Source organism: Lactuca virosa, chromosome 8 (assembly GCF_052849685.1).
Source record: "Lactuca virosa cultivar CGN04683 chromosome 8, Lactuca_virosa_CGN04683_v6, whole genome shotgun sequence".
NCBI classification, from domain to species: domain Eukaryota; kingdom Viridiplantae; phylum Streptophyta; class Magnoliopsida; order Asterales; family Asteraceae; genus Lactuca; species Lactuca virosa.
Window position 1 is genome coordinate 149,445,307 of NC_136433.1, and position 14,396 is coordinate 149,459,702.

A 14,396-nucleotide genomic window follows, 5' to 3' on the forward strand; every position below is an offset into this window, starting at 1 on the left:
TTAAAATACAACGTTATCTCCTTATTTCCTTCAGGTTAATTAATCATTAAACTAAAAAGATTTATCGAGTAGCACCCCAAAGTCAGAACCAAATTAGCAATTACAAATTTGACATTTGTAAAACCTTAAAGACTTTGAAAACTGATAAAACAATTTTGAAGTCAAAATTACCTCAAAGTCTCAGAGATGAGAGTCATGTGGTCCTAATAATTTTTATTATCTAAGTTTCGATTTTTTTGAATTTTGTATTTGATAATTGTTTGTCAGACCTTCCACCATATCTCAAAAAATTTTGATTTTTCACTGTCATCCAATCAAACACGAGGAAACTATTCAAAGTTTATGACGAAAATGACCTACCGAAATCCAAGTTATCGACATAAAAAAAAAATAGGGTCCTTTTTTCGCTTTTATAAATATCCAATCTTTATCTTTATCAAAAGCAAAGTATTTGACCAAATTACCCTCGACACAAAGCAGTCACCTATCACAAACATTTTGCGTTTGTGACAATGTGTAATAATATTATGGTTCCACTTCTATGTATCATAAACAAAATAACATATGTTTCATGTCACGCCATATGGGCTAACCCTAACCCGTGTGCATTATCTTACAAAAAAGCTGACCAGGGTGGCCCAGTATCCAGCCAACTGCATGAACCAAGAAACTCGGTTAACCATGTTTTACGAGCCGAGTGGCTAAACGGCTAAACCACTATGAGCTCACCTGAGCCAAAATGCCATTTCCACTTTGACCTTCGAGGACTAAGCCTGTGGTTAGGCCAATCATAGCCCAAGCTCCATTTATGGCTTCTATTTGACGTCTCCTCTGCAACATTGTTTTATCAGAACATGACTGTGTACTGTATACTGTGTACTGTGTATAATAATTACAAAAAACGTACTTGAAAACTTTGTTTTGCTTTAATGGCTTCCATTTGTTTAGCCGCTAAACGTTTTGCTTCAACGGGATCAACCATGATCACTTCTTTCCTCGACCTTCCACTTGCTATTGTAACCTACATTATTAAAAAATAAAAACTATTTTCTAGAATCAAATTTGTATAAAAACCTATATTAATCTCCAAAATTAGAAATTATCTTACCTATAACGTGTTCAAGATCAATGAATACTGAGTTATGTTCAATTATGCATTATATATTTGTTGATTAAAAACTAACATAGACAACAAATTACATGAATCTAATTATCGAGTGTCTTTTTTATGATGGTTTATAGTTTTTAATGACATACATTAGGATTAGCTACACGAAATGCTTCATCTTTGGTTCTACGAATCGCAGGTCCCAAATCAATCTCTTTTCTGAAACCCCATCTGGAAAAAATCAAAAGAAAAAAAGATAGAATTCATAAATTTTAAGATAAAGATCCCACTTCAACCAATTTCCTTTTCTAGGGTTTGAGCCATTTTCTATGTATCTTTCTTCCTGCAGATTTCTTAATACGAGTTCATTAAATGTGATGTTTAAGGTCAATTTTCTTTCAAAATCAGGAGCTGGTAAACTTGTCTTATAAGATGAAGCTTAGTGAGATGTTTACATATATGATTTCTGAACTGGAAACTAATCAATTGAGCATAATTTTTGAAATGTCATATGAAATTTTGAACCGGAAACTAATCAATTGAGTATAAATTTTTCATGGGCTAAGAAAAGTATCACATTTCGAGAACACCCAATTGTGTTCTGAACTATTTTCTTGAAATTAACCATACAGAGTCAAGAAAACTTAAACGACTATTAAAGCAACAAAATTCGACGAAATTGGATACTGGAAATTGTTGAATTTACCTGGTTGGTGTTGCAGAGTGTCGATAGTTGGAGAAAGATGAACATGATTGTTGTTGGAGAAGAAGATTGCCATTTGCGGACCACAGTGAGGACGAAGAAGAAACCATATTTTTGGTTCTTTCTCAGAACCACAGAAGGGGGTTTTGTAAATTGCTATTTTTTCATCATCGGATAATGAACAAGGGAGATGTGGAGGTTAGGAGTTGTAGCGTGTATTTACATTTTGATTCATGTACTTCAGGAACATCCATTTTGACTCCCTGGAGTTTGTGAAAGAGAGATGATTTGTTTTTTTTTTCATGCCATTTAAGGATCGTGTATTCATGTTCCTCCCTCATTCGTTGACAAACACTACAATCGTGTTCGGCAAAAATAGTTGGTAGCGGGTAGCTTGTAGCGAGAAACAGGTAGCTTCTAGCTGATAGTGTTTTGTTAAACGCTACGTGAAGTAGCATTTCGATTTAGACCATTTTGTTTAAACTAAACACGAAAGCTTGTAGTGCCAAACGAGACTTTTTGTTCAAAACGGAGCGTTTTGTCAAATGCTAGAAGCTAGAAGCTCTCAAACGCTCCCAAAAGCTCCGTACTGAACACGTCCTACGTTCTTGAGTTTAAAATTAAGAAAGGAAAGAAAAATGTATGATGCAAAAAAAAGATTCAACTAGTTGTGTTTTCGAGTTAGAAAGATATTAAACAAACTAAGGATAAAATATAGGTTTATCCTTCCATAAAAATAACTATAGAAACATGTTTTTCCTTTTAATTAATCTCTCATAATCCTCTTATTTCCTCCGACAAAAAATTAAGGATTTTTGTCATAGAGACCCAACTACCTTTTATATAACGTTTTAAAAGACCATTTTTATTTTATTTGACCTTTATAGACCCCCAAACTCGAAAATTACCTATTTAATAAGCCACTAACATAAAATGTGACCTACGATTACCGGTTATCTACAATTGACAGTGTATAAGTGGAGAATGTTGTCCACGTAGATACACAGTTGGCAGGTGACTCATCAGCTTCATTAGTAAGCTAGTAAGCGTACCCTAAATGAAGACAACATCGTCAAGATCATTTCCCATTTATAACATTTCTTTGTCTGCTCTCAAACCCTTAAAAATTGATTCATCTTCGATGACATACTCATCCGAATCACAAAGCTATGAGAACCAAACTATTGTAACTACTAGGAATTGTGATAACAACTTATGTGGTTGTTGTCATCCAAAGCTTAGCGTAGAAAGGATGTCATTGTCTGATAAGAATCCAACTCACAGATTTCGCAACTATGTTGAATCTTTGGTAAGCATCATCTTCTTTAGTTGTGTTGTCGACAATGTTGAATTAGGGGTTATGAAACAATGGCGACAATGTTTAGTTTAGGGTTTACTGTTGTCGATAAAGTCGTCTTTTTCACCCGAAATTAATAATCTTTATCGATAATGGAAATGAGGTTGTTGTGCTCCGTGTAATTGGATATTTGTTTGGTATGTTTGTTTGTAAGTGGATATGGCAACTGAAAAGTGTAAATACTTCAAGTGGATCAATGGTGAGCTAAAACCACACTACAAGAATACCTTTAACAATCTCAAGTATGAGCTGCAAATAATGAAAGACACCAGTTACCCTAGAAGAATGGAGAGAAGGATAGCTATGCTGGAGAACCTGAATCCTGAAACTACTGTTGGTAAAGCAATTGTTGACGCTGAGTTTTCCATGACAGTTGAAGAAAACTAACAATTGAGGGGGTGAATTGAAGGTGGTGAGGATAAAGTTAAGGGTTGCTATGATGTTTCTTGTGCTTCTTGTTGTTGTGTTGATGATGCAGAAAACTAAGTGATGGGGGTGGTTCTTTGTAGTTTGTGGTGTTTGGTTGTTTAGATGCTCTCTCCTTTTTGCAAACATGGGTTGGGGATAGGGATGGTTGATGTTGTTTTTGGTGGTTTGGATACTGGTTAGTATTTGTAGGGATGTAAATGCCCATGTATGGTAAATCCCCCTATATTTTAACCTACTTTTGTATCTAATGGAAACAAGCATCTTTCTATTACTATAGTTTTGTTCCACTGCATTGTCTTGTTAAGTGTATAGATACCTTTTACATATTCCAATGGGTAACCATATTCCAATTGACATGGGCACACCAGACAAACATAAAAGTCATTGGTTATTGTATTCAATTATGGACCATATAAAAACCTGGACATAAGGGATCCACCACATGTCCAATTTGAAAGTGATTTGGAGTAGTGTACAATAATGAACATTGACCAAAACAATTGAATACTGCTAAAACAAAGTACCATTCAAGGTTCTTAGAACAAGAAGTCATAAATACAAAATACATATGTTGTATCCATGTGAATAATTAAAGGTTTAAAAGACACAAATGTTTCCCATGCAACAACAACATAAACCAGTACATACCATAAAGGTTCAAAAGACAACACATGTTCCCATTTAATCACCTAATCTAAATCCATTGCATTTGTTGTTGAGCTTCCTTCACCATTTTTTCCATACACTGCTTTTGCAAGTTTAGTCTTCAAAGTTCTCTTAGAAGGCTTTCTTGTTCTAATAACACCACCCATGCCCCTTGCATTAACCTATAATAGACAAAATTACCATATTATCCTTCCATTCAAATATTACTTAAAAGTTTGAGAATGCATGGTGCTGAACATACCCCTTTCTTATGAACACCATGCACTCCACCACATTGACCACCATTCACTACATTCATTTCTTCAGCCATTGGAACATCATGCATTCCATCACTATTCACTGCTCCATGCACTCCTCCTGTACCTTCTTTTACTCATCCTTCACATAAATATTCGTGTACAAGAGCACATGTGAAAGACCATTCTCCACTGCAGCATAAGCCCTGGCTACCTCATAAAATGCTCTTGACCATGTCTTTGGATCCTTTTCCATCAAATAGTTATGGCCTTCTGGGCTTAATTTTTCCATTTGTTTCATGAACACATTGAAAGATTGCGGTGTTGTTGCATTGCAAGCCTTCCAAAATAGGTTCTCAAAAATTGCCCCTGCAAACCTCTTTTTAAAGTTTGCAACAATGTGCCTTGCACATTGTCTATGCTCGGCACAAGGAAGCACATCCTTAATTGCCTCCATAAGACCCTTGTGTTGGTCAGAAATTAACGTGAACCCAGTTCCCATACCTAGTTCAAGACCATCTCTCAGCAACTCCAAAAAACACATCTAATTATCCTTATTCTCAACACACACTATTGCCCATGCAACTGGAAAGATCTGGTTGTTAGCATCTCTTCCCATAGCACACAGTAACTCCCCAGTGCATACACTTTTAAGGAAACACCCATCTATCCCTAACACCTTTTTACACCTTTCTAACCAACCAGTTTTCACATTAGCAAAACATACATAGAACTTACTAAAGTAATTCAAACCATCAGGCATGCATTGGACATCTATTTTAACTGTTGAACTTAGATTGCTTCTTCTAATTCCCTCCCCATAAGACCATAATTTTACATAATGCTCAGTAAGGGTCCCCTCAATAAGACTCATGGCATGTGCCTTTTCCCTTCTATATTGACTTAAACTTAACTGTATTCCAAACTTCATGATGACCTCCAATCTCAGTTGTCTTTAGTTAGCTTCTGTCTGTGAAAAATTTCCTTAGTATAATGTTCTCCTATCCATGAGCATTTGACAACTGAACCTAGTTTCTAGTTTCTAGCACAATTATGGTCAACCTTCAATGACTTGATTTGAAATGACACCTCCTGCCTCATCCACGTAGCCCATAATCTGAATGGGCAAGCTCCTTTGAAACACACCACTGAAAACCTTTTACTGTCATTTCTAGCTCCACCCTCATCTAAATGGGCAAGCTCCTTTGAGGCATGGTTTCCTTCATTTCTAGCTCCACCCTCATCTTCAAGGCCACTTTCATCATCTTCACTAACAACTAGATTCATGTCATCATCCTACCATTCCTCCAAACCATTCCCATCACGATCAACATAAAGTGAAATTTCCCCATATTCATACCCAAATATCTATAAATTGGGCATAATCCAAGTCATCTACTATGGGACGAATCCCTCTAGATAAAGCAATGCTAGGTATGCAGTAGTAGAGGTTTTGAAACTCCTCCCCTATTACTCTTTCAAGAAAACCAAAACAGTCCCTTACATCCATACCTGCCCAATCAACGTCGGTAAAGAGGAAGTGATTCCCATCAACATATCCATAAGGATGTCACACAAATACACCATTGTAGTGTAGATGAACTCTCAGATAGACAACTTCGTTATTGTTCTCAGCGATGCAACAGTAAAACAAAAATCAAAGAGTAGAATACCTTGGAGAGCAGTTGTGTAATCTTAATAGTGGCGTAGATGGTTAAAAACCCTAGTTCAAGATCTTCCTTCTCTTCTTATAGGACATACGACCGAGGTAAGAAAAATGGATTTAAATATTTACACTCTGGAATAACACACATTGCTCTTTTTAAAGTTGACTAACTAAATCAAAGGCCACATCACCTGTTTTACCGGTTAACTTAATGAAAAGATGAATAATGGCAAGGGTGACATGTAATTTTCGAGTTTGGGGGTCTATAAATGTCAAATAAAACAAAAATGGTCTTTTAAAACCTTATGTAAAAGGTAGTTGGGTCTCAATGACAACAACCCAAAAATTAAAGAAGAGGGTTAAAGAGCATGATGTGAGCGTAACAAGTCATGGGAGCGAGCATTAATGACACATGAGAATGTAGTCCGACTATATAAAGATGTTTTAATGGACCGGTAGTGATTAGGCAAAAAATTTGAATATTTAGTTATTCAGTGAAAAATCATATTAGCTGGTTTTATGTCGGAAGACAATCAATTTTTTCTGAATCTAAGAAAATGACAAACATCTCTGCGAACATATAAACTCGAATTCGCGTGTATTCTTCATCTCACGAAAGGGAACAACAATAAACTACTTGCACGGTTTTGATTTATTTTTCGCTGTGGAAACTTTAAAATAAATTCAATGTTACCGCCTAATAAAACTCGATAATGGTTCGCGAGACACCATTTTTCTGATACGAGTTGGTAGATTTTTGAATGAGAGACGTAAATTTAAATATGCAATGATAATTAAGGAGGACAAAAAAAAAGATATGTATGGTTCACATGATTATGATAAACATGCTTCGTCTACAAGTGAGCTAGAAGGCTTTATTATTAATTTTATGATAAACATGTTTGACGTTATCGAAGGTGGTATTCTTCTGAGATTGATATCGCACCTAGAAAGCTAGGAATGCTTGATCTGTGCTCCAACTTGAGGAATATTAGTTGATACTTCTGTTAAGGCTTCATCATCTTTCTAATATATGGTTTCATTATTCATAGTTTTTTAGTTCAAAATTTGTCAAGGCTTCTGTCATCTTTTATCTCAGAAATGTCTATTTGTATGATACACTTGAAATTAATCAAGGCACACAACACACTCATCGTACAAAGAGAATTATCTTTACAATTACTTTGAAAGTGGAAAAGAAGTCGGATGAAGAAACATGTGGTCTTCCTACCAAGACAAGAATTACTGTAGAAGTCATGATCATGTAATGGCATGAACGCTTAAGCTGAGTAAATACATGAAGCATGTCCTTCTAGAAAGCATATCTTTCAAGCTTAGAGCTTTGTGGTGTAAGTATATATAAGCTCCATACTAGAAGAGATCATAGCTTCTTTGAAGAACAAAACGATGCAGCAGGAGCATTGCAGGAGTAACAACTTTTCAACCAGAAGTTCACGCATATCTCTATGGTGTGATAATCGAAAAGAGACTTCTTCCAGCAAACATCTGAAAGCAAATTCGAACTGGAATATCATGAAGATTACTACAAGAAGAACCAACCCCAACGTATTCCACTTTTTAGTTATTTTTTTGATGGTTTGACTTTGAACCTTAAATAGTATGCTCAAAATGATCAGCCGGGGGTGCAGAATGAGCGATTCTTCGTTTGCTTGCTTCTCCATTAATGTTCAGTTTCTAGTTTTGTTTGTTGCTTGCCTTTTGAAAGGTTTTGCTTTATATATAGAGATAATCTTGATCCTCAACATTGGTAATACTAGAAGCGAGTTGTATGTAGGAGTTGCTTTCTATAAAAGTATGATTATTACAATGCTTTAGGTAAGAACTTCTTGGTGCACATTGACTTGGTCCTAAGGGACAACAGGACAAGTTGTTATCAGCACAAGATTCCCATTTTCTCTATCAACAAGTAAAGCTTACTGTGTGTCTGTGTCCTTACTTCGATCAATGAAAGACTTAAGATAGTGACCTCGGACTGGTTTCAGCTTAGTGATCTCAGTTGTTTCAAGGAGTACGTAAAAACATGAATCACCTCACGATCAATGCAATCTCTAAATTCGTCTAAAGGAGGTGGTGATTCTAGATTAAAAGGTTACTAAGTTTAGACTTATGTTGCTCTAAGATTTACAGTTTGTTGCTTGTATGCATGAGTTTTACATTTTCACTTGGCTTCAGTTAACATGTTTGTAAGATTAAATGATGCCTTACGAATACATTGAAAGAATGTTGATTATTCCAATGGTGGATAGGTCAAAAACAACCCGTGGAGATCTTGCATTTAGCTTAGTGTGTCTTTTGAGTTGAGAGTTGAGACTCGAGACTGCTATCAGTATTTCTTAGATTCGGCCGCCCTGCATCTTTTTAATTTGTCCATGTTTTCAAGATTAGAACACTATTTGTTATTTGCTGACGTACAATAGACAAACTTACAATTGATACAATATAATGGATTATCTAGGAAACGTCCTCCAAATAGTATATGCACCTCTAGTTGCTTATATCTATGTTTAAGTTTTGAAAATAAAATTCATGAGGATAGTGATGTCGAAACCAATATACTCCGGTTTTAACAAAACAACCTTTGATGTATCTGAATGACCCTCCAATTAGAACTCCATGAAAGAATTAAATATGACTTTGTTTAAAGGGATAATCGCGATTACAAATGCGAGTTCAATCTTTTTATAACCAACTTTTGAGACATTCGCAAAAATGACAACAATTTTCGAAATTAGTATATTTCAGATTTGTTTTGGACTAACTTTACGTTCCATTAATCATCAAACATATTTTTTCCGACAAAAAAGAAACTTTCGGATTTCGGAAAAAGCACTTCATACGAAAAAACAATTCCGATATTTTAAGAACATATCCGAAAGAAGAATAAATCCAAAATTATGAGAAAATGCTTTATTTTGTTTTGAGAAAACTGCAATAAAGTCCCTACATATTGGCCTCATAATTGATTTAGTCCCTTTACTTTTTTTTATTCAATTAAGTCTCAAATACCGGTAATCGTATTCAATTTAACCCTTTGACTCGATCAACAGGTCATCCAACTTTCAAAAATTACATTTTTGGCCCAGATTTTAAAATTTATTACAAATTTGGTCCAAAATTTACACTTTTGGCCCAGATTTTAAATTTTGTTACAAAGTTGGTCCAAACTTTACTCTTTTTGCCCAAATTTTAGAATTTTATTATGAATTCATCCTAACTTTAGTTTTTTTACAACATTTTTTCTCAAAGAATTGTTTCTAATATGTTTTTTCTTTATAAAATCATATTTATTCAAAAAAAACGTATTTTCACATAAAAATCTTATATTTTCTATATAAAAAAAAATTTTAAAAAGTTTTTGTATATGAAATATCTAGTTATAAAAATAGGTATTTATTAAGTATATAAATATATACAAATCCGTTTTTATAAAAAAAATGTAAACAAAAACATATTTTACAAAAAAAAATGTATACAAACACATATTATATAAAAAATTATTCAAACACGTTTTTATAAAATGTATACAAACACGATTTTATAAAATGTATACAAACACGTATTATATAAAAAAATTATTCAAACACGCTTTTATAAAAAAAAATATAAACAAACACGGTTTAATAAAAAAAAATATAGACACACACCTATTTGTGTGTGTGTGTATATATATATATATATATATATATATATATATATATATATATATATAAAGGTGATATGTGTTTGTATACATTTTTTTTGTAAAATACGTATTTGTATACATTTTTTTATCAAAACGGATTTGTATATATTTATATATTTAATAAATACATATTTTTATAACTAGATATTTCATATACAAAAAACTTTTTAAATTTTTTTTATATAGCAAATATAAGATTTTTATGTGAAAATACGTTTTTTTGTATAAATATGATTTTATAAAGAAAAAACATAATAGAAACAATTTTTTGAGAAAAAAAGTTGTAAAAAAAACTAAAGTTTGGATGAATTCATAATAAAATTCTAAAATTTGGGCAAAAGGGGTAAAGTATGGACCAAATTTGTAACAAAATTTAATATCTTGGCCAAAAGTGTAAATTTTGGACCAAATTTGTAATAAATTTTGAAATCTGTGCCAAAAATGTAATTTTTGAAAGTTGAATGACCTGTTGACCGGGTCAAAGGGTTAAATTGAATACGATTACCGGTATTTGGGACTTAATTGAATAAAAAAAAATATAGTGACTAAATCGATTATGAGGTCAATATGTAAGGACTTTATTATAGTTTTCCCTTTTGTTTTTTCTAAAATAACAAAAAGTTAAAGAAACATGATGAAAACTAACAAGATTTAACCGGTAAAAAGAATTTTCTAAAAAGTAGCCTATATTTTTGGATTTTAGATTTTAACCATAATGTTTTCATATTGACAAGTTTGGTCCCTATTTATCCCTTTAATTTACAAAAAATGTCATTGTGTATCTTTTTTTTATGTTTGAGTTTTAGACTTTGATCATAACACTCTCGTATGTTGGCAAGTTTGGTCCCTATATAGAAAATAAATTACAAAAACTCTTCCATAATTTATAGAATAGGTCCCTATGCATTTTTTTACAGAAATAGTTCATATGTTTAAATAGTATACTCTTTGGTCCATGTGTTTAAAAAAATTATAAAATGGTCATTACTAATAGATATAGATTATGTCCCCCACAAAACGGACATAAGTAGACTCCTGACTTGCATCCTCCACAAAACGGGAAAAAGACAATTTCTAGTTTAAAATATTTATGAAGTTGTGACTTACTCTAGCTAATTTGTCATTTTCTAATAATAATAGAAACCATAATTCTAGTAAGAGAATTACAATTTGGAAATGGAATTGTATAAGAAGAGTTAGATACCCAAACATGAATAAGACATGTATGGTAATAAAATGAGTTAAATTAAAAAAGATATTATTATTATTATTATTATTATTATTATTATTATTATGAATTTCACAAGAAGTAATTAAGGACCGAAGTTACAAAATAATATTATATAACTAAAAAAGTATAAAGAATCAACCTTTGGGTGCTATAAATACTAACGTTTATCTAATCAAAATATATCACTATAAGGAATACAAGCTTTAACGACACCACTATTAGTGGAGACAAAGTATTAGCGGCGATACTGATAGATGTCATTTTATACATCTTTAATGGTAGTTTTTATTAGCATTTTGCATCATATTTTATGCATTTGTGTGTGTATTAGTTTAAATAATGTTCAATTCGTATTTATCGCTTGAATTCATGTACTATTCATATTTTTATGTCATTTTCAGATATTTTGAGTGGAGCGGTACTTTGGAAGGAGCTTGGATGCATATTTAGAGCTTAATGGAGCTAAAATACTTGAGGACACTAGAATCTGGGTTCAATTTGCTAAAACTAAAGAGTTCGCGTCCGAAACGCACCTTTTATGAAAAATGCAATCGTTTTTTTTCACCATGTAATTGTGCTTTTGATTATGTTTTACCTTCACAACTTTTCCAGGCTAAAAATCAACTTTCAGGAATTCGAAGACTTTACACGATCGAGCTTTTCCATAAAACACGATCGTATTTTTGGGTTTTTTGTCAGATATAGCAACGTACTTCATTAAACAAAGTTTTAGAGAGATTAAGGCAAAAACACGATCGTGTTTTTGCCTAAACCACGTTCGTGTTTTTCACTTGTTCGCATCTTATGTTGTTGGCTTCTGTATAAAGGCTCCCTATCTGTTCAGTTTAAACCCTAAACGTTCCCAGACGACGAAAAACGATTTTTGGAGGCGATTTCTGCACTTTTTCATCACTTTCTGAATATCTGAAGGCAATGGATCATCTTATTCATCTAGTTTAGTAAGATTAGTCGTTTAATTTCTCTTTCCATTGTTCTAGATCAAATTTTAGCAATGTGTGGCTAAACCCTAGATTTCAGTTCTGCAAAGATCAATACTTTTCACGTAATCAATCATTGGACTTGGTTTTTGATTTGTGATTATATCTAGTTATTTCAGTTTTGCGCTTAATGAATGTTTTATTTGAGTTCTTTTTAGCCTGATCGCCTAATTTAGGAATTAAATCACTCTAGTTAATCAGTTGTTGAAATCCGTAATTGTTTTAATAAATTGGTAATAAGTAACAAGTAACAGATCAATTCTGAATTGGAATTTGACTCTGTTATAAACCGAAATTTCACATTCTTATGCTTCCGGGCTTGTGAGAAATATTGAATATTGTTGGGAATTTTACACAAATCATAATCTTGCTTTTCTAACTTCATTAAGAGCTTGTTTAACTAGGTTAGTAAAATGTTAGGATTAACTGAAGAACTTGTTTTCGTTAATTAACTAGGTAAAAGAGAACGTACTAGAGATTGTTAGTTGTTCTTAGTACCAACTTAAATAGAACACATTTTGAAGAACCAAATTTGTGTTGATTGCATGATTAGGAAAATCGTAGCAGAACTGAATTTGCTTTTTATTAATGAATTTTATTTACTTTATTTCACTTTTGTTTTACTTCAATTAATAAACAAAAATCTCCCTTTTCATATTTACTGTTTTTTAGTAGTATGTGCCTTACGCAAAGAGACATTAAATTTTAGGTTGTGTCCCTATGGATTCGACCCTGCTTCCAGGTGCTATTATCTAGTGCATTCAAACAGTGATATTTTATTTGTTTAAGACGCCCGCGACAACGTTTTAACAGATACCAAGCAAACGCATTGCGCGACGCCGCTAATAGTCCAATCGTCGTTCATAGAGGTGCTGCTAATGCTAATGGTTATGATCTGTGTGCTATGTCATCCATGGTTAATCCATGTTGTTGCAAGGTTAGAGCGATCCAACGACTAGGGTTTAACCACATATTTAGGGCGTCGCCACTGAAGTGAGAAAGAGGTGGTGGCAAGTTTTTTCTGCAATAAACATTGTTATCGTCGCTAATTATCTAAAGCAAAAACACCTTTTACAGCTTCACTTCTCATTTTATCAATCAATTGAAATCCAAACCACCGGCAACGAATGATCAAACACCAGCAAAGGTTTGAGTTTCTCCTCCTTCCTTTCTCTTTATCGTTATCTTCTCCCCTATGACCAAGATTCTTAGTTTGATTGGTCGGTGATTTCAAGGCGCCGCCATCACCACTGCCTTCTCCATGGAGTTGGTCCAACACTGTTGGAGTACCATCACCATAGAAACGCTTTCGGAGTACCACCACCATAACACCATCAGTGATTTCCTGGGTAACACCACCACTACTTCCTTCTTGTCGAAGACCGGCCTCCATCTTTCGTCAGAACAAATCATCCTCCAACTTGCTTCTATTGCGCCGACGACCACCATAACCACATGTTTTTTCTTTCTTAACATTTACAATGAATGTATGTATATATGTGTATTATATATGTGTATATGTTGTGAATCTATGTATATGTGTGTAATATCTACATGTATATTTAATATACATATACATATATAATGTGTGTGTGTGTGTGTATATATATATATATATATATATATATATAATGTATAATGTATGTATATGTGTGTATTATCCTCAGAAATGGCGCCAAAACTTGGTGGGATGTCAAACCACCAAGCAAATTACACCCTTTTGCTTGCAAATAAAATGTAATATAATGGTAAAATAGGATCAAATCCACGGGGAAATTATTGTATTCAATTATCAATGCAATCCAAATGAACAAGTGGAATAACACTAAACAACTAAAACCATTGTGATTTGTTTGAAAACTAAAAGAATTGAAAACACTAAAAGACTTGCAATTAAGCAATATGCTCGAATATGACAGAGAATTAGTCAATTAAGGCAATTCACCACCATGAATACTTTTTTGTTTATCATTAGAATTCAATATGTAAGATTATTATTTAACTCGACTTGGTTCTAGCAATCATGAAACATGATATACCAAAATTTCTCAAATGTAGTACGGAGGCTGGGAAGCTCACAACACGCCTTCTTAATCAAAGTCAAGGATCCAATTGAATTGATTGAATCCAAGAAAAATTATTAGCCTTAAGAATGAAGGAATTCCCAATTTCTGGAGGATGTCAATGCTTACACAACCATAAAGGAGTTATGACCCATAAGCTAGAGATGATTTCTTATCATAAAGGTCTTGTTCTATATCAATTCAATGATATATTACTTAATCAAAGAATAATACTA

The 14,396-nt window shown here is 33.1% G+C and overlaps 1 protein-coding gene across 1 annotated transcript; it reads right to left on the reverse strand.

Moving 5' to 3' along the window:
- Positions 1-380: 380 nt before the first annotated feature.
- LOC145129010 (uncharacterized) lies at positions 381-2,003 on the reverse strand. Its single transcript, XM_079063767.1, has 5 exons — positions 1,815-2,003; positions 1,258-1,339; positions 908-1,021; positions 730-831; positions 381-653 (listed from the first exon to the last, which is right to left on the reverse strand). Exons 1-5 carry the CDS (start codon positions 1,919-1,921, stop codon positions 609-611), a joined length of 450 nt encoding a protein of 149 aa, XP_078919893.1. The 5' UTR covers positions 1,922-2,003; the 3' UTR covers positions 381-608.
- Positions 2,004-14,396: the final 12,393 nt, after the last annotated feature.